The following is a 25387-nucleotide window of genomic DNA, read 5'->3' as shown; positions in this document are numbered from 1 at the left end:
AAAGTTTCACTGCGCAACACCAGGGTTCACTGTTGCTCCAGAATGACGTTCAACCTGCTGTCAGATACAGAAGCTGCAGTTTTACTGCATCTCAGATGTAAACACAGACAGAACAAAGAGCAACATTCAGATCATGAACTTATTATTTTAACCACCAGTTTGGATTCATACACTCCTGAGACATATTGTCACTCATGGATCTGAAGATATTTGGTGGTCTAAGGATTGCAACATGACTGCGGTTCTTTTCAGAGCACTTAACCACACACCTCACTGCTGTTGAATATCTCTACCGTTGTTTAAACTTGACCTATCCCTGTGTTCACCTTGGCTGTAATACAAGTTAATGCTTTATGCAGATTTGAAGTGAGGCAAAGCAAGAGGCCTGTATGTGATCAGGGGGAGAAGCTGAACGGATACAGCTCAGGTTAGACCCTGTGAGCGATCACGACAAATGACCTTGAAAGTAATTCAGATCTTTTCAATGAGTTCTCCACCGGCGGAGCAAAGGATACATTATGCATGCAATCTATTATTAATGGACTTGAGTCATGTTACCATCAGACATGGGCCCTGAGAAAATATCTGAACAGCCTGATACTCTGGAGGATTTGGCCTCTTAAACATGGTTATATAAAAGCAGCTGCTTCTACATTATGTGATTCATACTTTAGTGCAATTTCTGTCTTTACACATTTTACTTTTACTTGACATGACCTCTTCGTCTATTCTGTTTCAAAGTTAAGAGAATTTAAGTTTTTAGAAAAGTAGGTTCTGGACAATTAAACAAACATTGCCTTTACTGTTTACACCGCCTATTGATTAGTTAGCCTTATCAATAGCTTGTTATCGATCCTCTAAAGAGATCCAATTAAAACTCTTTGCTGCTTCATCCCGAGAGTCCATTGGCTGACAGCTGTTGTCGGTCGCGCACGGCCCCTCCTCCATCTGTCAGGCACAGTGCGGGTCCCTGAGATGCTCTGAGCTGAGAGACTGCAACTTCAGCCTCGGGTGGACTTTTCCCACAAACGCACAAGTGGAGGTGTTTTATTCGGACACGTGCGTTTCCGAGCTCCCGGTCGTCTTGAACCTTTTTTCCTCCACTTTTCCCACGAGCCCTCCTTTACAGCATGAAGTGCAGTCATGGCTCGGAGTAGCAAGTCAGCAGCGAGGACCCTGGAGGATTTGACGCTAGACTCAGGTTATGGTGGAGCCGCAGACTCCTTCAGATCTTCCAGTGCGTCGCTGTGCTGCTCGGATGCACATGGGGCGAATTACTGGCATTTAACCGACTCGATGCACAGTCGACACAACAGTCTGGACACTGTGAACACGGTCCTGGTGGAAGACGCCGAGATCCTGGAGTGCACCGTGCAGTGCGCCAAACTGCCCGAGCTTGAGGATGTGCCGTGGAGCCTCGGGGAAGTGGCGAGCGCACTGAGCAGGGACGAGGAGAGGAGCCTGCCGACCCCGCCGCAGGACGTCCTGCTGCGGCTCTCGGTGCTGGTCAGCCGGGCCCTGGTCCGGGTCGCCAAGGAGGCGCAGCGGCTGAGTTTGCGCTACGCCAAATGCACCAAATACGAGATCCAAAGTGCCACAAAGATCGCCCTGTCGTGGAGCGTCTCGATGAACTGCATCGGCGCGGCCCTCGGTGCCTTGTCCCTGTACAACATGAGCACGGAGGAGGACAAGTTCGGCCGCGGCAAGTCGGTGCGCTGCGGACTCGTCTTCAACGTGGGGAAGTTCTTCAGGTGGATGGTGGACAGCAGGGTCGCGGTCAGGATCCACGAGCACGCCGCCATCTACCTGGCAGCGTGCATGGAGAGCCTCTTCCGAGAGGTGTACGCGCGGGTGCTGCGCAGCGCGCTGCTGGAGCGGGATAACGGGATCCCCAAGTTCACCGTGGAGACCCTGGAGCAGGCCGTCAGCAGCGAGGCAGAGATCTGGGGCTCCCTGCAGCCCTGGCAGCACCTCATCTGCGGGAAGAACGCAAACGGTGAGTTGTGAGCTGAGAGCCACATCCTCAACACACATCCACTGCTTTCAAAGCCCTGTAGAGTTCCCATAATCACCCCTGAGTAGATTTCTGCAGCTGCAATACAAAGCAAAGACTTCCTCACTGGATTTACTCCAAACAACCATATATTAATCACCTTTATAAGACTTAATTTTTCGTGTTTAACCTATAAACCTGCACCATAAATATCCTACAGTTATGAGTAATGAACTGAGAGCCTCTGCAGGGTTCTTCCACAACCACTGCTTCCAACCCCCTTTGCTTCTTGTAACCTGTGGAGTTCCAGTCTCTCAGTAGATTTCTGCAGCTGCAATACAAAGCAAAGCCTTCTTCACTAGATTTATCCCAAATTACAATAAAGTCATCACCAATTTAAGACTTAATCTTGCGTGTTTAAAACTCTCATCTGCACCATTAATGTTATACAGTGATGAGTAATGATCTGAGAGCAACTGCAGGGTCTCTCTCCACTTCACACAACCACTGCTTTCAAATCCATTTGCTTCATGTAACCTGTAGAGTCTCCATTCTCTTCTGCAGCAGCAGCACAAAGCAAAGCCCTCTTCACTGGATTTACTTCATATATTCATCACCAGTATAAAACTTAATCTTGCATGTTAAACTCTCGTCTGAACCGTAAATGTTACAGTTATGAGCATTGTGAGAATGTCTAGAAAGATATCCCTCGGATTCACTCGCTGCCAGGATATTAAAAGGTTATACCTCAGTCTTACTCTTGCTGAGGAGCTGTAGATTTTAAGAGTATTTCTGCAGCTGAACAAGTGTTTCCCAGTGGAGCTGCGTGAGCTGCAGGCAGGGGATGACTGACTGAGTATAGGCCAGGGAAGGAGAGAGTGGTCCTCCTGCCTCCTGTGTCTTGTTGTGCTGTTATATTGTAGTTGTTACTCTCTCATATCATTCCTGTATGTGGCTGTTGACTTGATGCACAAAATGCTGAAGCTGGGCCTGATTTCCTCAGGCTTACAGCCTCTCTCTCTCTCTCTCTCTGTGAGAGCTTTCAGTGAAAGCGGCTCTCCCAGTTTCCTACAATGATGCCCTGCAGAGGTTAGTTTTACTCTTTTCTTCCCAAAGATGGAGGAAGTCTTTCATCCCTGTGTGCATGTGCTGAGTCTACACACAGTACACTTCACATTGGCTCCAAGTGTTGAGGAATACTTTTGTTGTGTGCTTTGATAGTAAGTGTAATTGTATTCTGCCTTCACCACAGCTTAACCAGCAATACATCCCACCACACAAACACAGGCTTGCCCCTGTTTTGATGGATGTTGTAAAAGTGCCGCTGTGGCTCCTCTTGCAACAGGTTTACGTAATGAAAGGCCTTGGGGGACCCATGTGCTATCATGCATTATGCAGAGTGATGTGAATAAAACTGAGTTATAGAGTAAGTGAGAGGGAGACAGACAGACAGATGGAAAGAAAGAAAGAAATACTCTCACTGTATTGATGAATCACAGACAGAAGCCTGTAGAGAGGCCCTTTATGTCAACTCTTTGTTTTTAAAGCTGCAACGAAGCCTTTTATATATTGATGTCAGTTTGTGTACATTGTCCATATCTGTGTCCTCACAAAGCACAGGGTTGTAAAGGTTCAGCTGCACAGTCTATGCGTGTGTCCATTTGTAGTGATGACAACATCCATTATCTTTATATCACTGTATCATAGACGGTAAAGTCAAACGACCCATCCCCACTTTTTCTCACTATCCAGAAATGAAGCCAAAATGTCGTGGATATGAACGCTGCCATCTTGCGCAGGTGTCATTTGGAGCCGGAGCCTCCATAGTATTGATCAGGGGACCAATCTCAGCTGTCATTCTTCATAAGACCTACCTAAAAGGACAGAAACCATATTTGAGAAACATTGATATGACGTGTATTTTAACTGTTTAGTTTGGCCCATGTCCCATCCACTAACATGGAGGAGGTGGGGTTTTTTGACATATACTGCAGACTATGGTCAAGACCATAGTCTGCATGACTGCTCTGCAAAAGTGAATCCAAATGATCTTGATTGGCCCCTTGTGGCTTGAGGCAGTTTAGGTCATAAACCCTGACTCCTCCATGTTAGCAGATGGGACATGACCTAAAAAGTCGAAGTAAACCTTAAATAAAATTTTCTCAAAGATGTTTTTAGTCATTTTAGGTATTACTTATCACACTGATTTATGTTCTTGTGCTTATTTTTTTTGTTAGCTATTATATGCCCCACACCACGATCACTTCTGCGCAGACTCCGGCTCCAAATGACGTCCAAAAGGGAAGATGGCAGCCCCCATATCTGGGAAATTTTGGCTTCATTTTTGGGCAGTTGGAGGAAGTGGAGACACGTTGTCCATGTTTGTATACATGCAACAATGACAGTGCAAAGATGATGCAGTGTACTGTATCCTCAGAGTTTACAGTGAGAGCAGAGACCTTTACAGTACTGAGAGTCAGTCCTGTGCACACTCAGGCCACTTGGCATGGAGTGAGGCTCCAGCTGTAGAAGAGATGCGGTGAGTGTTCAGTGGTGCATTGGACCGCTGAATAAGATGAGATGCAAGAAAAACGTCTGGAGCATGTGGAATAATGATATAATGCTCAAGGCTAGAAAGGTGTCGTAGTGTGCATGAAGTCCATGCAATGCAGTGCTGAACTTTGTTATTCCTACTTGGGTAATGGGCTGTTATTGCGACCATAAAAAAATACATTAAACTGGCTATAATTCAGGTTTTTAGCTTTTAACAGAACAGCACTGCAGTGGTTCATCTCACTGCTCTCTGGTTTTCATCAGTTAGCTGCTGGCTATGTCCACCAGCTAGTTAGCTGTTCAGGTAGATCAGTCAGTTAAGATGGGAGAAGTGTGCGTCTGTTAGAGAATAAAGGAAGTTCCTTGTCGTGGAAGATTTGGTCCACATTTCATCTTGTGACACAGCAGGACCTCCACACCCCGGGATGCCCTTTACCTGCACTGACAGAGAAAGCAGGGACACAGATGCATCATTTGTTGTCTTCCCTGTAAAAATCAAACAGCCCGTCGATCCGAGGGTGGGTTGACCTTAACCCAGCCGCCGCCTGCCAAATTGAACATCACTCCATCCATCCTCTCTGCCTCTCTCTGCCAAGTGGGAGTAATTGAGGTGATTTTTCCATATTATGCTGATGACGCTGATGACTCAGCTTTGCCTTTAGGAATATCTTTATTTCATCTCTGCCGCCAAAGCTGATTACTTTTTAATTTTTTTTGTGCTGTCACAGATTCAATCAGGTAGCTTCGTCACTCAGTGTTTTCCCTTTTGAATGTTTGAAGCTTCTATTAGTTACCTTGGCAATAAGCCAATTTATTTTCATCTATCATGCAGAAGAATAGTCTCTCAGAAATGCTTACATTTGCTTTTTTGCCATGACTTTAAGAAGATAGACGATACTCTCATGTCTGTGCAGTACTTATAAAGTTATCTTTGCCAGATAATTTCTTTGACAGGAGCAGTAACTCCCACAGTGTTAAGAATCCAATAAAAGAAAGAAAAAAGTCACACTATTGCTTTTAAGGCTAATTTATTCTCAAAATTAGATACAAATTTGTATATGGACGTAGCCTTCTGTACATGTCGTCTGTATTTGTGCACGCCTTTTGAAAACGAATGAAATAGATGAAATAGAGCAGTACCACTGGGAACAGTAGGGGGCAGTATAGAGACATGAGGAAGAACTTTTTGAGGTGTGACTTTGCGAGTTGGTAAGAAACTTCAAGCATCTATTTGATTTTACTTCACCTGGGCACATGGACAAACAGCCGCTTTTGCCTTTTTCTTAAGAGGCACAGTATCACAACCTCCTCCACCATCGCCATGTTGGTTGTCGTCGGAAACTCTCGACTCTGCGCTGCCCTCTTGTGGATGCGTTGCTTATATCGTGCCAATGTAAAAGACACACGGAAGCATGTGGACAGTGACGCTACATTGTTCAAAACATACCCTTTCGTACATAAAAGCAGCATAAATGAGCGAATGAGTAAAGGAGCGTTAAGTCTTCAGGAGTTATACGAGCAGAACCAACGAACACAAGAGACTGTTCATACTGTATCTTACATATTTGTATGCATGGATTTATTTCTTTGTAATTCCTTCATTTATTCAAAAAAGGAGGAAAAGCTTGTTCTTGTTTGTTTCTTGAATTGAAATGTCAGCCTTCAACACAGGCTCCGTAATTACCCTGTGCTATAATGCGTGTTCACACTCTCTGCTGCCCACAGTTCTGCAGTGGCATATTCAGCATACGGCCACATCCTCCCACACAGACACATACTCAAACACATACATCAAGATGTCAGGGGCTCCTCTCAGCACGTCTGACTCAGTGTTATTTGCAGGTGGGTGTTGGGTTTCCCTTCTCCGGCTGTGGTATCCTGTCGGAACTGGAAACTACTCTATATGGTGGGATCTTTCTTATGGTTCCCACTAGAATCTGCAACACAGTGATTCTTTGATTTCCTTAATGATGAGCATGTCAAAGAAAACATCTAGTGTGAACATGATACCCAGCGCTCAGGGACATGTACCACCCAGAGGACGAGTTTCTAATTTCTAATTTAGACATGAGACAACTTTCAAGTCTGGGCAGAGCTGGTTTGGCTGAAAATGTTAAATGAAATTGTCACCCTGAAGTCATTTGAAACAAATGCAATATACCTTGAAATTACTGACACATTTTGTTTAGTGGCCCCAGTTGGTTTTTCTTATTTAAATGGACGAAACATGCATTACCTGATGCTGAAACACTGGCTTGGTTAGCTGCAAGTTCACATATAGGTTTTTTATATTCAATGTTGACCATTTCTGGAATGTAGCCATAAACTGCTGGATGAATATCACATATACAATGCTGCTATTATGATAAAAAATTTGAAATAATATCTATCTAATAATTCTGTAAATCTCTGTCTGTATGTGGAATATATATCGATAACCGTTCATGTTATTGGCTCCACACTTACACATATTACACATATTATACTACTACACATATTAATCAACTTTAAAAAAACACAGGTAACCGGTTCTCTGTAGCAGCAGCGGCTTGGACTCATCAATTTAAGTGACGCTGCCGATCATGACAACAGTGGGTTCATGGCAATGGCAAAGACAACTGATTCTGACTCTTTGTGCAGCTTCAGGGTTCTGCAGCCGGTCTTTACTTGCTGTGGCTCATTTGGTGCAGGTCACTTTTACAGTTTTAGAAAGAAATCTGCAACCAGCCTCACCACTGACCAAACAAACAGCCCACTCCAAACAGGCAGGATCAGTACAGACACCGCACTAATGGATAAAATGACTAGTAAAGTGAAAGGGGTCCAAACAGGCGAAAGCGATTATTAATGTGATAAATCATCATTTGTCTTTTTACCGATTCGCTTGACTTTTCTAAACACACAGGCAGAGAAAGTGTCAATATATTTTGAGTTTCAGTCTCGCTGAATAAATAAGCTCCTTTGTTGAGAAGCGATTTCGCATTGACATTCATCAATCATACACAGAGAAATCCATCACAGAGCTGTCGCAGATTTCTTCACCGTTAGCAGCCCCGATAGAAATTCAATGCAGCCACGACTTGCATCTCTGTGGAGCAGTTGCCAGCAGCATGTGAAATACAAAACTGTTGAGGGGTAATTTGAGGTAATTTGAACAAGTGGGCAAGCTGTTCTCTGGCATTGTTCTCTTCTCACTCTTACTTTTTTCCTGCCTGGAAAATTGTATCCGCTGTCACTGTTGCTGATGGACACACACACACACACAAGCACGCATGCACACACACACACCTCCCTGAGTCCTGTCAAAAAAGGGGGCTGAAAATGTGGAAAATCACCAAGTGAACAGGCAAATTTGGGGAAAGTGGGGACACTAAAATAGTAAATTGCAGCATTTTAGCACTTCCCTCAGAAACCATCGGACCATTACAGTGTGAAGTGTTTAAGTGAGGGGGGGATTTCCTTTTAAAGGCTTATGCTCTATCAGCAGAATATGATCTGGTCGGCCCTATGCATGTAACATATAGAAATGAGACTTGTGTGTTCACATGTGAAAAACAGAACAAGAAGGGGTAGGGACCGGTATCGGTATAGATGTCTGTGTTTGCCGATTAGCACCATAATGTAAACTTTAATATTATAAAATAAACAATACAGAAAGGATTTGAACTTATGTTTTTATTTTACCTAAAAATATGTTTATTTCTTCAATTCAAGTTCTATATATTTGGTTGTATTTGTACATTTCAATCGTTTGTTTGTTTGTTTGTTTGGATTACACAAAAACAACTGGATGAAATTGATGGATTACCACAAAATTTGTTGGAAGGATAGGATGCAGGCCTAAAAAGAAGTCATTGGTCCTTGGTGGAGGTATGCAGTATCGGAAAGAAAGTTTTTCTCCTTTATACCCCTCCCCCAATTAAATTTCACTCATGCTTTAGGGGGTACAATGTGTGTTATATTAGCATAGTGACCCTTTCCTCTTCATTTGTTGTTGCAGAGCTTCACAGGGGTGAGAGAGTGCAGGTCCCATTCCGTCCACGTCTTTTATTCCTCACCCACTAGTCAGCGTTGATGTGCGAGGTCGGTGCCTGGTGCACACATGCTGTGGGGAGAGCAGGCAGACAGGAATGACTGCGGTCTGCAGTGGTACCACTCTGTACCGGTGGAGACAGTCCCCATTATGTCTGGGAGCGAGATATAGCGTATCAGTGCAAGAGAAAACCCTTATACAGCAGTAGACATATGTAAGGCAGCTACAGACACACACAGGTTTATGCACACGGAGAAGGACACACACACACACTCAAAAGAACTGCACATGGCCCAGGAGCAGATCTGGTTTTAATTGCGAGTTTTGGAGGAGGAGGAGGAGGAGGAGGAGGAGGAGGAGGAGGAGGAATGCTGATGTGACATGGAGGCTGGTACTAAGAGGGAGAGCTGCAGCCAAGTTGATTAAGAGGAGACAGGTGATAAAATACAGTTAATCCTGCACCCAGCTGGTACTGCCTATGATGGATCGGGGGCCTTTTCCCATTCTGTAACACCCCGTTTTTCTCATGCCCATGAGGATTGTATATAAAGTGTCAGTTGCACGGTGTCACTCGTTGCTAGGTGTGTTGATGATACATGCAGCTGGTGGATGCACGAGACTGCAATTATCGGGTCGAACTGTGCCTCGTATTTAACTAACGTAATCTTGTCCAGTTTAATCGATATTCACGAACGAGCTTCAAATCCTGGACTGTATGTAAAGATAAACGACATCACTGATCCCCAAAAATGAAGCCAAAGCATCTAGATTATGTGGCTGGCTGCATTATAGGTCATAAATTCTACCTCCTCCATGTTAGTAGATGGTACATGGAGTTAACCAAAAAGTCGTAGTACTCATCAAATTTTTCTCTAAGATAGTTTCTGTCATTTTAAGGTAGTTCTTGTTACTTTGATTGCTCATTCTTGCTGGAAAGTTGGGGTTTTAATTTGTTAGTTAATGTCAGATTCACGATCGGTTGAGCTTGTGTAACAGCTCCATCCCCCGATCACCACGGCGCAAACTCTAGCTCCAAATTTGCAAGATGGCAGCGTTCATATTCAGGATTTTTTGGCTCCGTTTCTGGATAGTAGGAGGAAGTGAAGACACGTCGTCCATCTTTATATAAGGTCTAAACACTAAAGCTAAAAAAACAAATTACCAGTCTGTGATGTGAAAATGCTGCTGCAGCTGCTGCTAGTACTAATTTGCTAGAGACGTTTCTAATGTTCATGCTTGACCTTTTACACCAGAACTAGATTTATTCCATTATAGCCCTGATAATGTCAGCCCAGAGAGAGTGTGCACCTATTCCTTTAAACTCACTCTGCGTAGTGTGCTTAGCTTTCTGTTTACTGTCAGTAGAGAAGCTTCAGTGTTTTTATCCCTGGGAGAAATTTCTTTTAAATCATCTGGGTGTTTTTTTTCTTCTTGTAAGTTTTACCAACTCTGAGTAAGTTCACTTGTACCACTCCCACTATTCTGTGTTAGCACTTAGTTTGGCAGACAATGAGAATATACTGTACCGGTGCCAGACCAGAATAGTTTAAAAATGACTCTCCACAGTGGAGCCAAATCCAGTGGCTAAGAATGAATTGTTCATGATGCCGACTTTGGAAGCAAAGCAGGGGGAGAGGAAGAGGCTCAGATGGCAAGGATCAAAACAAGAAAATTCATAAAAGAAGCAGTGGGTGACAGATGAGACCCAGACAAGCAATGCCTACTGCTTATTATAGGAGGAGAAAAGAGTCGGAGCAAACAAGTACCAGCAAGTGGATTAGTTAGGTGAAGCATCAGTATCTACAACACAGGTTTTTTTTCCAAGCAGCTCTGAAATCCTGTTGTTGTAGAGGGAGAAATAATCCAGTTTGAGTATCATCCACTCTGCCTGGAAATTATGAAGAAAACACCAGTAAACACACTTTTAACTTGTCTCCCTGGTTTGCTGTGGGCTGAGTATCAGAGAAGCTTGAAGAAATTTTCTTATTAATGTTGGTATTTACACGGTGCTTTCGTCTGTCAACCGTTCACCCATTCATTCACACTGAATCGTAGACTCTGTATAAAGATAAAGGACATGACGGCTCACTAAAAGTGAAACCAAAGCATCTCGAGCACCTCCTGGTGGCTTGCTGCAGTATAGGTCATAAACCTGGCGTCCTCCATGTTAGCAGATGGGACATGGGTCAAACTTAAATATCAATAAGGTAATTTAAGGTTATTGGGTAGTAGTCATGATTGACAGCTAAGACTGACTCATGATTGTCGGAGTGCGTGTATCGACAGGACCTCCCTACTGCGGCTCAGGACTCTGTGCAGACTCTAGCTCTACTTAATGTAATCGGTGCAACATGGCAGCATTCGTATTTTGGCTTCATTTCTGGATAGTGGGAAGAAGCGGAGACATGTCATCCATCTTTATAGACAGTCTATGCACCGAATACACAGCATCAGGAGCATTGATGGGTTCAGTGTCTTGCTCAGTGACACCTCAACACATTCCAGGAGCCGGGGATCAAACCAGAAGCCGGTGGATTTTGATCTCCTGAGTCATTCTGCCTCGTCTTGTCACCATCAGAAAAGTGATATATCTGATAGAGAGGGTGGCAAGTCAGGACACATCCAGACACTTGGATTGACAGTTGGTGAACTGCGAACCAAATTCCAAGGTATTTACATAACACACACAAACACACTCGCATGCGCATTTCGTATCGTGGTTTGCACCTGTCACAAACCGACGTTTGCGATTCCACTTAGGCCGGCGTCGTCTCACCTGTTGTTGTTTATTTCACAGTAACATAGTCGGAGGACCTGCCTGCAGCAACATTGCTTATGCTGTAACTTCATTACTTATGAGGAAACCATCTGCAGTGTCAGTTATACTCCTCTGTGTGTGTGTGATAATCCTTCCTCTGCCAATAATACTGTCATATCAGGACATAATTTCTCCAAACCAGCCGGCAGCCCAGTGCCACACAGTCAGATTGTGAAGAATAGCTTGTATCTGCCCAGAACACCCACCCAACCCTGTTTTTAATACAGCTCTGATGACTTCTCCGGGATGGATGGAGATCTCCCAGTTTTCCTACGTTTTCTCGAGATTACTGTAGCTTCTCACACAAAATAATGGACTATGATGATGAAAATCTATGAAAATAATATGAAGTGAATTCAGTCAAAGGGATAGTTGGACGCCTTGCTGAGAGTTAGATGAGAAGACAGACACCACTCTCACTGATGTAAGTTTCCACTTATCCAATCCCCATGAAACACTCATAGCTTTTGGCTACATCCATTCCACTACATTTCCATTTTAAAAAGGTGTTTTCAAGCTTAAATTACTATTTTAATCCCTATCCACACGCCTGATATTGCATATCACATGACCTCTCACGTGACTCTGCATGCTATATAGCTTGTCTCCTCCGCATTTAAGCAGTTGTATCATTGTATAATGCAGAATTTAACTCCACAACGACCCTTTGCAAAGACAGAAGGGATCAGCAACGCTTGTAATTGATTATCCGTGTTGTTGTGTTCTGGTAGCTGAGGATAATGTGATAGGAGCCTGACCAACCAGCAAAGGCTACGTTGTCACAGAAAAGACCCAATCATCAAGCACTTGGGTACGTCAACACCATTGTTTCCAAACAACTCCGTTTCCAGAGAGCCAGCGTTTTCAAGCGTTTCCTAACTTCCTAGTTTTAGCGGCTCTAAGACTCTGGAGTAGTGAGGATGTGGAATTAGTGGGAGACAACTAGTGTTGCTCTGTATGACGCTAACGAAATCTGCCAACCAGCACCTCTCAAAGCTAATAACTAACACCTGATAGATTGTGGTTACGGGGCAGTATATGTGGGAGTGGGATTATTTCTGAGCTCGGTCCAGTGACTTTCTAGATACTTGTTGGCACCGTGAGATTACCAAGCAACCAGCAAAGACACCAGGAAACAAACAAGCTGTAACGGTTAACAATTAGCGAGCTACCAAGGCAGTGGTAGGTAGATGCTAGCTGCGAACAGAGCTAAGCTAGTTGTTTCCCCATGTTTCCAGCCTTTGTGTTAATCTAAGCTAACCATAGCCCTTTATCTAACAGTCATTTATAATAGGGATATCGTTCTCCTCACTTCTCTCAACAAGAAATAAACAGGCGTCTTTTTCCCAAAATGTTGAACTGTTCCTTTAAGTAACATTAATCTTATTTTATCCCACAATCCTTAGGTATCCTGTACATATACAGAGGATTAGTCAAGGTGAAGTAAATGTGCTCGTATACACCCTCTGAGCAGCCGCTGTTCATCTCTCCTGCAGGTTTTTGTTAATCCATTGCTGCAGTATATACGCTGAGCCGTGGGGGTGCAAACATGTCTGGGATTTCTGAGCTGAATCGTGGGGAGCTGGACTTCTGTGATTTCAGTCAACAAACCACTCTATGTGTGTTTCCCATGCACATGACGAATACAGAGCAATCAGCTGTATAAACAGCTCTAGTTCATGTAACAGAAATAAACACACTCTGCTTTTGACATGCCAGCGTTCCCATGGAATAAACATATACTTTCACTGGAAGACATAATTATCCTTGAATATACGGATGTATACATTGGTTTGCGCTGATCTCTTCTGCTGTTCAGTGCGTCATTGCTGAATCTTTCACATGCTGCTCGGAGATTTGGATTCAAAACGAAGAGCGGAGCCTCAAAATCAGAGAGATATTTTATTGAATCAACTTGAACACGCCCGCCTTTTCTTCATCTGCCTACAGCGCTTCTTGTAAATCAGTAACTGTTCTCCCACCTTTCCCAACAAGCCCCTAGATGTGTTTGAACTTGTTTCGCTCAGTTGCACGTGAAAGGTTCAGTAGTGAAGGTGATAGCGACATTAACAAGAGTCACACTCCATCTTTAGGGCTGCTGCAATGCATTCTGGTCTTTTGAGGTGTCTGTAGGTAAAGGATTTTAGATACGTGATGAACAGAGCTTTACAGCAATCAGTCGTAGCCTATCATAGGCTTTCAATCATAAGAACTTCAATCAGACAATAAAATACTCACTATATCTGTGAATGGCCTCAATGGATTTCTATGACGGCCACTTAAAGAAAAGAAAATTGGAGATTTCGAAAATGAATTTGTATCTTCACAAGGAAAAAGTTATTTTAGGCTAAGTGTCATTTGTTAAGTTACGTAGCGAACTAAGGTAGCTAAGCTAACTTGTTCTTTTTTTCTTCGAAACATTGTAACTTATATTAAATGATATAAGACCAATGAAAGATTTTTCTGACGTCAGCTCTGATAACTGCTGTGTTTCAGATTAGATTTGTCGCATTAAGTGTGCAGGTGAACAATGATGTTAAGAGAAGCACATGCTGGGTTATAGTAGCGTTCTTGCTGGCCGTGGATTTGCTGATGCAGTACTGATTCTGTTCCACTGGACCGGTATCCCATTACCTCCCATGAGAGCTCAGCACGCTGACCTTCGGACTATATGTGTGCGTCATTGCACATATTCACCATCCCCTCTTTCTATTTTCCAGTGTGCGACTGCCTCAATCAGAGCCCATGACCTGAAAGATTTGTCCAGATGATTTTAATAAGACTTATGGATATAATATGTGAACGAGCAGAAGTCCTCTACTCCTCCCTCCCTCTCTGTCTGCGTCGTTCTGTCTTCATTTGCTTCTCAGCTCTTTTCTCATTCTCTCTGCTTTGCTTCTTCATTTTCTCCGCCCTGTTTCAGTCCAGTTTTCTGCCACTGCCTTTGATGGAGAGTCAGCGCTGAGTTGAGGTAACCTTGTCCCGTCCTACGAGCTCTAATAACTCTGTCAATCCAGACATGGAGGGCCCTGCAGCGGAGCCTGAACCAGTCACACGCTGCAGACACACACACACACACACACACACACACATGTTGGAGCCATGACAAATCTCCTCCAGATCCAACTACTATCTGTAACTGTAGTACTCCACAGCGGGCAGGGCTGCGTTTGGGTGATCAGAGGGTCAGTTGATGAGAATTGTGCCAAACAGTGAAACTCCGCCTGAGAACCAATCAATAATTTTACCTTAGCTCCATGTTCCCAGAGCTAAACCGACTTTTCTCCAACATGAACAGCTGAATGTTGAACCTCGTCTCAATCCTTAGCTCCGACTGAGTGTATTTGCTCAACCCCCAACCAAACTGAAGGCATATGGTACAGATTACCACAGGAGAAGGTGTATGTCTATTTTGCTCATGACATGTTTTATTACTAACATATGCTGGGTCCTGCTTTACTCTCATTTGCGGAATAACAACCACTCAGCGAAAAAAGACAGACGCAAGCAGCGACTCGAACGTCTGCCCTTCACTTATTTTTTAAACAAAACACTAAAACATTTGACTGTATGTTTTGTTATGACAGACATGAGCAGTGTATAGCACCTTAAACCTAAAAGATAAATATTACCTTGCAATAATGTGTGGAAGGTCGTTTTCTCACCTGAAAGTCTGGACCAAGGTTCGTGTCTTTGTTAAATTATAAACACATGATCCGGTTACTTTAGGTCTCACGTTACAATTAAGGGAGCGGACGATAGACTTTTGTATGACATAGATACGTCCTGTCATCATCACCATCGTCGGGCTGCATCTATAATTGACATTGACTGGCTTGTAGACAAGTGTGTGAGAACTGCACGTTGTATTCATCAATCATCTCACTTTCCTATGGAATAATTTTTGAAAACTTGTCAAGGGTTTAAAGAAGATCAGCAAATAATCTCTGGCTTATTAAATACGATCTAATATCTCTGAAATTTAAAAATGATGCATCTCATTACTTTATCCGTTGGGAAATTTTAAAGCTGTTTTTTTACCTGTTGATAATCGAAGAGCATTTCTGAGAAACACCTCTGCTGCAGTACAGTACAGATTAAAAAGCCACTGCTGTGACTCAGCCTCGTCATCGTGCTCTGACTCTTCTTTAAGCTGCAGTCACTGTCTGTTTTTTGGACTGACGGACATTCAGAGCGCTCTCTGACTCACAGGATGGAGCTGAAGAGATGACACACTGTCTGTCAGCTTTATACCTGGCATGTTATTGCATCAGCTCCACACAGTGTCGTGGCGGAAACTCAGTTTTGTTAAAGAAAGGACGAGCGTGAGGAGGAGGGATCACACGATGCAGTGAGGACTAAAAAATACATGACATAAAAGAATTCTCATGCGTTCTATGCATCGCACGGATGTTGTCTATTCAAGCCAATGGAATGCAATCATTTTGCCTGCTTACTTTTATCTCTCAGGAAATATAAAAATACGTCATGCCATGTGGTACCTGTAGAAGACTCCTGAGGCTAGTGATGTAACTCGTTATCACCAGAGTTGTCTCACCCCCTGCTGCAGGAGGGAATCCATGATTTAAGAGGCCATATGCTTCGGGGTTCGTGCCTGAAACTGATGGAAAAGATTAGACCTTTGTCTCTGGGGTAGGAGGAGATTCATCCACCAGTTGCACCCCCTGGTTACGTCCTCCTGTCCCAGCGTCCCATTATAATCATTAACCATCCTTACCAAACGCTTCTGAGCGGAGGAACGGTGCTCCCCCGGAGAGTAGTGCAATGAAGCACAGTGACACACAAAGTCCCACATCTGAAAATGTCAAACTGAGGCACATTCTTCAACCGGGACATCAATTATTGATGATCTCCGGGCGATGATGACTGATTGCAAAGCCAATTTCTGCTATTGTAACCTTATGCACACCTGCAAAACTTACACAGTGACTGAAATGAAAAATTCAACCTGTGCTGTGCTCCTTCAGAGAACCACTGACACACACACACACACACACACACACACACACACACACACACACACACACACACACACACACACACTCACACACACTCAGTTATTGTATTCATTGAGAGGGACGGGGAGAGAGAAGAAGCTGATGCATAAGAGACTGCGCATTTTGTTTGTGTATGCATATGTGTGTATGTGTGTGTGTGACAGAGGGCTGAGCCGAGATCTAAAGTGAACTATTAAGGTCGGCTCTGCTGGCAGGGAAGCTGCATCCATCCAATTTGGTCTATTTGCTTGCCTGTCAGTGGCTTGAACCAACGAGGCTAAGCGGCACCCAAAAGCAGCGCTGCCACAGCGACTCTATGGTCCCGCACTTGAAAAGATGGATGACAGCAGCTGACAGAAAGGGGCAGGAGGTGGTGCAGCAGCTCACTGAACCTCTGCTGGGTTAGGTGTGTGAAGGGGGCTGATAAAAAGGAGGGTTAGTAAAATGAAGAGCTGTAGGCCAAGCTTCAAAAATAGCTTTTTTCAAGCTTCTAGCTGTGGTAAGTACCACAATATAAAGAAGAGATTTTCACATGTTGATGAGGCCTTTGGGGCCACTTGTAATGCAGGAGAGTAACTTTGTTCAATTCTGCAAGTCCTTTAGCTGTTGAGGTACTTGTGTTGAGCTCCTTTTATTAAAGGTGTAACAATATTGATAATAAATAAATAATATTTATTGATATTATCCATTAATGTTTGACCTTCAAACTCAAAAGAGGCGTTGAAGATTCTCCCTGTTTTACAAGTAGTTACAAGTTAACCGATCTTTATTTTGCTCAGGAACCTTCCAAACTGAGTGAAATGACCCAGAAATATTTCAGTGTGCGCCATGATAAGAGCTGTTCGAATTCTCTAAAGGATAAGTAAAGGAGCTTCAATGCTTCCTAACTTATCACCTTTAGCATAGGAAACATCAGACCATACTTAATGAAAGGAAAGGAGAAAATACCGCCCCACAATACTTTGTGGCAGCAATATTTAAAGCGATGCAACCTTATAGTTGCACCTGGACACATGCACGTAAATGTACAAAAAAACCCTGCTAACAAAAGCTGTGTTATTCTCCTGAAACGATCCGGAACTGAATCCTCACATGATCGTCTGAGCTCCTGTAATTTAAACGGATTCTGTATATTCACGTGCAGATCCTGGCTCAGATGTTGGACCGTGCCGTGGCAGAATGTCATTAAACAAGGGACTTTCCTGTGGTTCACAAACTAACTTTACCTAACATGTGCTACCTTTAGCATTGGTTGTGCATGAAACTATGCTACATTTGATCTGTGGACGGCCTCTCCTGGTGAGCACAGTTCATACTGCTAATCCCATGCACAATGTTAGAGCCACTACACAGACATGCATTGCCCTCCCCGAACTTTTCCGACTTTTCTTTAAGCTCCATTGTTGACGTGCTGCTTTTCTCCTAACTGATGATGCCCTCTGACCCCCTGAGCTCAGCTCTCTGCTCACTGATGCTTATTAAGGCAGATTCGTCTCTGTCAAATAGGGTTGGAGGCACCTTAAGATATAGACTCTGCCCTTTGCCCCCTCCCACCACCTCTGGCTGTGTAATAACAATGATAGAGGCAAGTAGAGGGCTCCTTTGGACACACGAGGGATGTTGACCCAAGTGTTACCCCCTGTGGGGCAAAAAGATTTTTTACACGGACTTCAGAGTGTGTAGTTGAGCCGCTGCGTCTGACTGGAGCTGAGGGAGGTGTTGAGTAACCCAGGGAGCCTCAGGAAATGACTAAATCCACACAGACAAAGATTCCACATTTTATCCGGAGCATCAGAGGCAGCGCTCCCTGGTCCTCGGCTTCTTTGCTCTTTGAAGTGCCATCTTCCAAAGTGCAGAGCTGACAATATAAAGCTAGCATTGATTTTCAGACTGATTTCAGATTTAATGGGTGAACTGATGAGGTCAGATCGAGTCTGATAAGAGGCCGACTGCATTCCTCATGTCAGCTCTGGAAACTTAAACTGAAGACAGAAAAACCAGAGTTTAGAGTTTAGATATTTAAATATATGTCATCTATATCCTCGATTGGGAGGTGAAAAGTCTTTCTATATATCTGTAATGTTTGCCATACTGGTTCTGGCTGATTCCTGCCTCACCATGACTGATATATGTGAGATCGGGTGAAAGCACATCATGTTGCCTTTAAGAAACACATTCTCAGCGCCACTCTCATGTCACCGTGTTTGAAGGTGCCACACAATTTGATTTTCTCCACGGACAAGGATTACAGATTCCAAATAGATATAAGTCATTTACATATTCACTGTGGCAGGATGAGAGCTGACCTGTCGCATCCAAACTGTTTCCACCACGAGGCAAATTGGATTTCTGATTCCAGGGATAACACAATTGCATGTACGCAGATTCTTATTTAGGGCGGACGTTGTGAAGGTTAAGAGTGAACGCGTGGAGACGGGAAGGGTCATTTTATGTCTAATCCAAGTTGGGGAACCGTGAGATGTGAAATATCTGTGCACAGATTTGAGATGTCCCCTCTTTGTTATGCAGACAAATAAATCACGTCGGACTTATCACACGAGGCAATGCCTCTCAAGGCCTTATTGCCAGCAGGAGAAAAATGAGAACATGGCAGGGGATGATTTTGATATGCTCAGGGACCCGGGCCAGATAAATCATTTAGTTTCCTTCAGCTGACAAAGTCACATTCTCAAGATTTCTTTTTCCTATCAGAAACGTTGACGTTTGAAAAGCAGCTCAAGTGTATGGGAAGTGATCAGCTTCATGATAAGTAGTTGTATTCGTGTGTAGCTGAAGTCTATTTTCACCACTGTGATGGGGGAAAAAAAACAATTATTTTGAGCTACAACCCATTATTCTCAGAAAGTTATTTCATTATTTTAAAATACTTAGTCATTATTTGGATACATTTTTCATCATAATGACTTGCATCTTGTTTTTCTTCCGTATTGAGCAGCGGATGGTGTTTTTGTAAAGAAAAGCAGCGTCATTAGAATATCGTGTGTGAGTAGAATTACTTTGCGATGAGGGAAAAAATCCATTTCCATATCTCAGCCTTGTATTTTATTAGATCTATTAAACATTCACTCTAAGTATTCACAAGTTTGGGTCACTGTTTCTGTCTGAGAGAATGAGACCGCTCTTTTCTATTCTGCACAGACCTTAATACCTCATTGATGTCAGGCTCCGCTTTCTTTCTTTAACACAGCCTTTGTGTAGTGTGTGTGTGTGTGTGTGTGTGTGTGTGTGTGTGTGTGTGTGTGTGTGTGTGTGTGTGTGTGTGTGTGTGTGTGTGTGTGTGTGTGTGTGTGTGTGTGTGTGTGTGTGTGTGTGTGTGTGTGTGTGTGTGTGATTTTGGTCCAATACCATCATTGAGAGGACATTTTGGCCAAAGGGCTGTTTGAGGGTTAAGACTTGGTTTTGGGGTTAGAATTAGGTTAGGGTTAGGGAGAGACAAGTGTGTGTGTGTGTGTATCATTGACTGTATATAAAGATGGACGACCTGACAGTTCCCCAAAAGTAAAGCCAAAGCGTCTCGATCGCCCACTGGTGGCTGACTCCAGTTTAAGTCATAAACCCACCTCCTCCGTGTTAGTGGATGGAACATGAGCCAAACTTAAGTAGAAGTACATGATTTACAAGTAGAAGTAGAAGTACAAAGATGGTTTGTGTCCTTTTAAGTCGTTCTTATCGTACTGATGTTTGTTTACATGTTCATTTTCCAAATTTGGCTTTAAAATTATTTGATGCTACAACAACAGGATGAAACATTGTGATTGACAGCTGAGACTGACTACTACTGCGCAGACTGGCTACAAATGAAGACAAAAAAGCAAAATGGCAGCGTCCGTATCTGGGATATTTTGGCTTAATTATTTTTTCAGTGGGGGAAAGTTGAGACGTGTGTGTGTGTGTGTGTGTGTGTGTGTGTGTGTGTGTGTGTGTGTGTGTGTGTGTGTGTGTGTGTGTGTGTGTGTGTGTGTGTGTGTGTGTGTGTGTGTGTGTGTGCCACCCTATTAAGTCAAAACTTATTTAAAACTTATTCAAAAACTTTATTTCCTGAGAGGTTGTGCCATTGCTTGTTCACATAAAAATGATATGGATTCATAATATTCTTACATCATGAGCATAAATCTCGTCTCATAGAGAAATGACTCAGGATACAGTTTCTTTATTTGCTCTTGGATTCACTACTGGCAGCTCTTCAGTGGAACTGAAGCGTCATTAAAGAACCATTAAGAGACGCCTCACTTTGAAAATCCAACCCACTTTATTTCTCTGCACATGGAAACTACATAATGTGGCCGAGGCTTCGTGGAGATTCCTTCACGTAACAGTGTGTGTGGAGCTGGAGCTGCTCTGACAGCAGTGATGAAGTGAGTCGTGGGAGTGTGGTGTAATTCTTACTGTACCTTGTACACAAAGATAGTTGGAGTTCAGTGGTGAAAACCATCCTTAATCAATATGTAATACAAAAAAAAACATCAGCTTTTAATTTAATATCACAAAAATGGGGACTTTAAATACGACACTAGGCACTAGGTCACCTCTAAACACATGGCTGTGTTCTGTCGGGTTAGTTTGTATTCTGCTCACTGCAAATGTTCCCTGTGCTTTGAGAGCTGTGTCTGGATTTACACACTCATGGAATGTGCTTTGGATTTTGTTGTGGATGGTTCTGACGGGTCTTTAACAGAGAATACCGGCTCATCTCTCGGGGCCCAAACCGCAGCAGTGATATCATGCAGTTCAAGAGGAAGGGAGTTTTTTTACACGGGTGTGTCACATAAGATTATCCCGTCAGGTTTTATCAAACAAGCTTAATTAGTCATTTCTGTCCCTGCAAACAGAGCAACACACACACACACACACACACACACACACACACACACACACACACACACACACACACACACACACACTCAGCTGCTCCTTCACAGTATCACTGCAGCTGCAGGGGACAGCGTTCATTTGTAAATCGTTAATTGCTCATGTCTGTCTAAACCTGCATGGATGTTCACATGTTCACGGTGAGCTCTTCTAATGAAAATTGCCCAATGACATCACACCACTCAGCGGACCTATTTGGACGAGACGGAGGAGACCCACATGCTTGGGTTGTGGTCACATTGGTTTTGGGGGGGGGGCGGTGGTTTGGGCTCATGGTGTAATGAAGGAAAGATGGCAGAGAGCCACATGAAGAAAGGTCTATTATGAGAGCAGCATTCCCCGATCCACAAGCAAGACGTCCCCGAGCTCACTGTGCGATGACAACATCCAGTTTGCTGACGGCAGGCGAATCGAGTCTGAGACAAGAGCTGAAAGAAGAATCAACAAACTGTTATTTCAATTATTTATTTAATTGTAGTGGATCATTGAAGTGTCTCAGAGTGGAGCTGAGTGGTGTTACACTCCACATCCTCCAAAATGATCAGACAGACACAAATCTCTTTACCTTCATGGGAGGATGATTTATTAATGGTAGTATTGGGTCATTTTCACACCTGAAAGTGAAAAGAGTGAATAAGACTTTTATTAGACCTACATACGTCCTGTCATCATCACCCGTGTGGCCTGGTCTATCTATACCTGACATGAACCTGTTATGTTTGCTAATTTGGTTGCCATGGCAATATCATTATGGTATTACTACTAGCATCACTGACTTCAGGAGCAGATCTTGACATTTGTCTGAATGGGCCAAATGAACGTCCTCATCATTACACATTATATTGTCAGAGGATAAGATTAAAGGAATCTTGAAAGACGCCTCCGCTGAAAAGGTTTGGACCAAAACAAGGTCAGTGTGAAAGCATCCTTAGAATAGATTAGCTTTAGCTTGGTGTAACAAATTGATGGCTTTTGGAAGGGCATATATGTAAAGAAATACTAATGCATACATGACTGCATACCCCTGGGTGGCCAGCAGGTTTCTATTGTCCATTACCTATACTGCTTATCCTTTGAGGGTTGCAGGGCGGCTGGAGCCCATTGGCTGTTAGGCAGGTTACACCCTGACCAGGTCCCCAGTGTATCACCGGGCCAACATACAGAGACAAACAATCATTCACACCAACTGGCCAGTTAGAGTCTCCAGTTAACCTAAGCTGAATGTCTTTTGCCTGTGGGAAGATGCCGGAGTACCCACACAGGCATGGGGAGAATATCCACAGAAATGCATTGGTCAGCCCGCAGGTTTAACCCCAGAACCTTTTTGTTGTCGGTGCACGACCACTGCCCCACCGTGCCGCCCTGTCCTGAGGGCCATGTAATTATCACCCCCACCTCTTGAAAAGGGAGGAAATACTCACATTTCCCAAGACAGTTCAGGACAAGGCTACCGACCAAATGCTAACTGCTACAATAACAATTACGAGAATACATTTATGTTTCACGTGAGGGATTATACTGTGTTTGTGCGGTAGACAGAAAACGAGAGCGATCTGTAATCAGCGATCGGGCACTAAACCCCGGTGCCGACAACTGCAAGCTGAATTTCCTCTCTTACCTGTTGTGTTCCTGGTGGTGTCAGGTTCCCGAGGGGGAAGGAGATTAATATGTCACACCGTGGCTCTGATCCCTCACCCTGGGTGCACTCATTAAAGTCCCCGCCGTGTTGCCTTTGACTACATCCTCGGTCTGATCCAGCTTTTGACTGAACTCAGCCAGCTCCAAAAAGCACTGGAGAAAGAATACACCAAAAAAAAAGGCTGCATCACTTTGTTTTTCTCATGCAAAGTAAGATAAGTGCTCTTAGCTGTTATTTCAAACAATAAATTGTCACTCACACAGTGACAGTCTCCCTCTAGCTGTTTATTTGTGTCCCATGAGGGAGTCGTTTGGATGAAGCATCAGGGAGCGGTTTAGGATAAAAGTAGAATCAGTGGGAGAAAGAAAAAAACCTTGTTTGTTCGGTTGGGAATCCATTGTTGCGGGAGGAGGTGGAGAATAAAAAGAGAGGACTTCTGGGAGACACATGCCTCTACAGAACTGGAAGATCTATGCTCTCTGACGCCGCTGCACAACATCCAGATGGGCTAATGGCTCTCGGTGCCTCAGCTACAATCGGGAACTGACATCTCCTTAAACCACCGACACAGCTGGAGGGCGGCCAGGACACTTCTGAATACATAAAAAAAGTTATCAATCTGCGATCAATGGAGTCCAATGTGCTGCAATCCCAGTGGCTACACGGCGGTGTTTGATCAGCGTGTGTGCGATCAATGGCGGATCATCCTGTGAGTGTTTAGCTGTGCGGGGATCTGCACAGTGATGACAGCACGCGGGCCGTGTGCCTCCTCCTGCTGGAGCTGCACACGGACAACAACACCAACACTGTACAATATCATGTAATCCAGTATGACAGACAAAATCATCCACAGACTCATAAATTGGCATAAGGAGCTGAGTCAATTCCTCGGGGACACAGTCAGTAGAATTACCAGATAACCGTCACACAGGTTGTATTTATAGCAAGACAGTTTTATTGCTTTTCCTTTTATTGTACACTTGTTTTTGTTTTCGGGTTTGCCTCCCTGTAGAGGTAACTCTGTTATATTACAGATATAAAATGGGAACAGAGAACGAGGAGAGGAGGTCAGATTTCTTGCAATGTCACAGAAAAAAAAAGATTCCGGTATTCAAACACAGTATTTCTGCCGGACCTTCAACTACAGAAATGTGTTTGTTCTCTTTCTTACTACACGTTAAATGAGGAAATGATCCCAGTCTCATGTATGTAAGCTAAATATGAAGCTGCAGCCAGAATATGACAAGCTCAGGTTTAAAGACTGGAAACGGGTGGAAAGACCAGCTTTTTTAAAACCAGCAACATAACGTAATCTATCTCATGTTTAATCAAACCAATGTTTAAAAAAGTCCAACTGTTAAATTATTCCTTTCAATTATTTTTTTCGGTAAACCAGCAGACTAACCTTGGGTATGACATCCCTCAATGGTATGACTATATGTCATATATTATATGTATATAATTGGGAGAAGGCACATTGACATTTTGTTTTTGTGCATTTCCCATCAAATTTTAAATTCTTGCCAAAAGTGTTGAAAACTCCACAGACATATAATTTACAGTCATGCCTCATGAAAAAGAAGTAGCAAGACGTCCTTCTTCACTGCTTATTTTAACTTATTATGCAATAATGATGAGAGGCGTTTTAAACGGAGAAGTTGAAAATCACCTGCTGAATCATCCTGTCTTCCACATCCGACGCCTGCAGGATATTTTCCCTTTTATGTTTGAGTTTTTCTTTCTTTTACGGCCTCGGACACCTGCAGGTCAGAAACCGAACACGCCTACAAAGAGAATCAGTGTGTAACCCTTTGAACTGGTTCTTTCTTCCCTCTGGTCGTTCACTGCGTTCCCTCTGCTCTGACGCTGCTATTACTTCCTTTCTTTTTTTATCTTTGCTAGTCTCCATATAGGAAACGCAGCCTGGCAGGTGGAATAACCGGTGTCGCATATCATTCTGCCTGCCTGGCTGGGAGAGTTCAGACAAACCACTCAATTAATATCACAGATGAAACGTGCACGGTCACAGAGAGGTCAGCCCTGCTCGTTAGCCTTCGCTGTTAAATCTGCATTAGCTAAATTCTGTTGTCTTTGGCACAACAGGGACATTAACATTGAGACTTCTGCAAAGGTTGGATTGATTTCAACAACGTGCAAACTGAATGACTTAGTGTTCACCGTTAGTTACATGAAATGACAGATTTGTCCTCGGCTTTGGGAGTGGAGATTTTTTTTTTTTTTTCCTCAAGGTCTTTGGTGGGAGAAGGAGAAAGGAGTAGAAAAGAGAGGGAGGGACTGCACCCTGCAGTCCGCATGCTGTAGTCATTAGTTTGTGTGGTGGGGAGCTTTATTGCTTCCCACTTGTGTTAAGTCAATCCAACAATTTACTCTGCTGCCCTCGCTCCCTTTCCCCTGTCAGATTCATGTGCGACTGTTATGTCTA

At 43.5% G+C, this 25387-nt stretch overlaps 1 protein-coding gene across 2 annotated transcripts in view; it reads left to right on the top strand.

Annotated features, from left to right (window-relative positions):
• The first annotated feature begins 982 nt into the window (after positions 1-982).
• The window catches only part of btbd11b (BTB (POZ) domain containing 11b), a 71024-nt gene continuing 46619 nt past the window's right edge, over positions 983-25387 (top strand). Inside the window, exon 1 of one of the 2 annotated variants that reach the window (XM_034589116.1) lies at positions 983-1996. In XM_034589116.1, the coding sequence (XP_034445007.1) occupies positions 1144-1996 (853 nt within the window). In that variant the 5' untranslated portion in view covers positions 983-1143. The remainder of the gene's footprint in view (positions 1997-25387) is intronic. The other variant, XM_034589117.1, reaches the window with a different exon arrangement.

This window comes from Hippoglossus hippoglossus, chromosome 6, assembly GCF_009819705.1.
Source record: "Hippoglossus hippoglossus isolate fHipHip1 chromosome 6, fHipHip1.pri, whole genome shotgun sequence".
Classification (NCBI taxonomy): Eukaryota; Metazoa; Chordata; class Actinopteri; order Pleuronectiformes; family Pleuronectidae; genus Hippoglossus; species Hippoglossus hippoglossus.
This window is presented reverse-complemented; position numbering and strand designations above follow the sequence as displayed.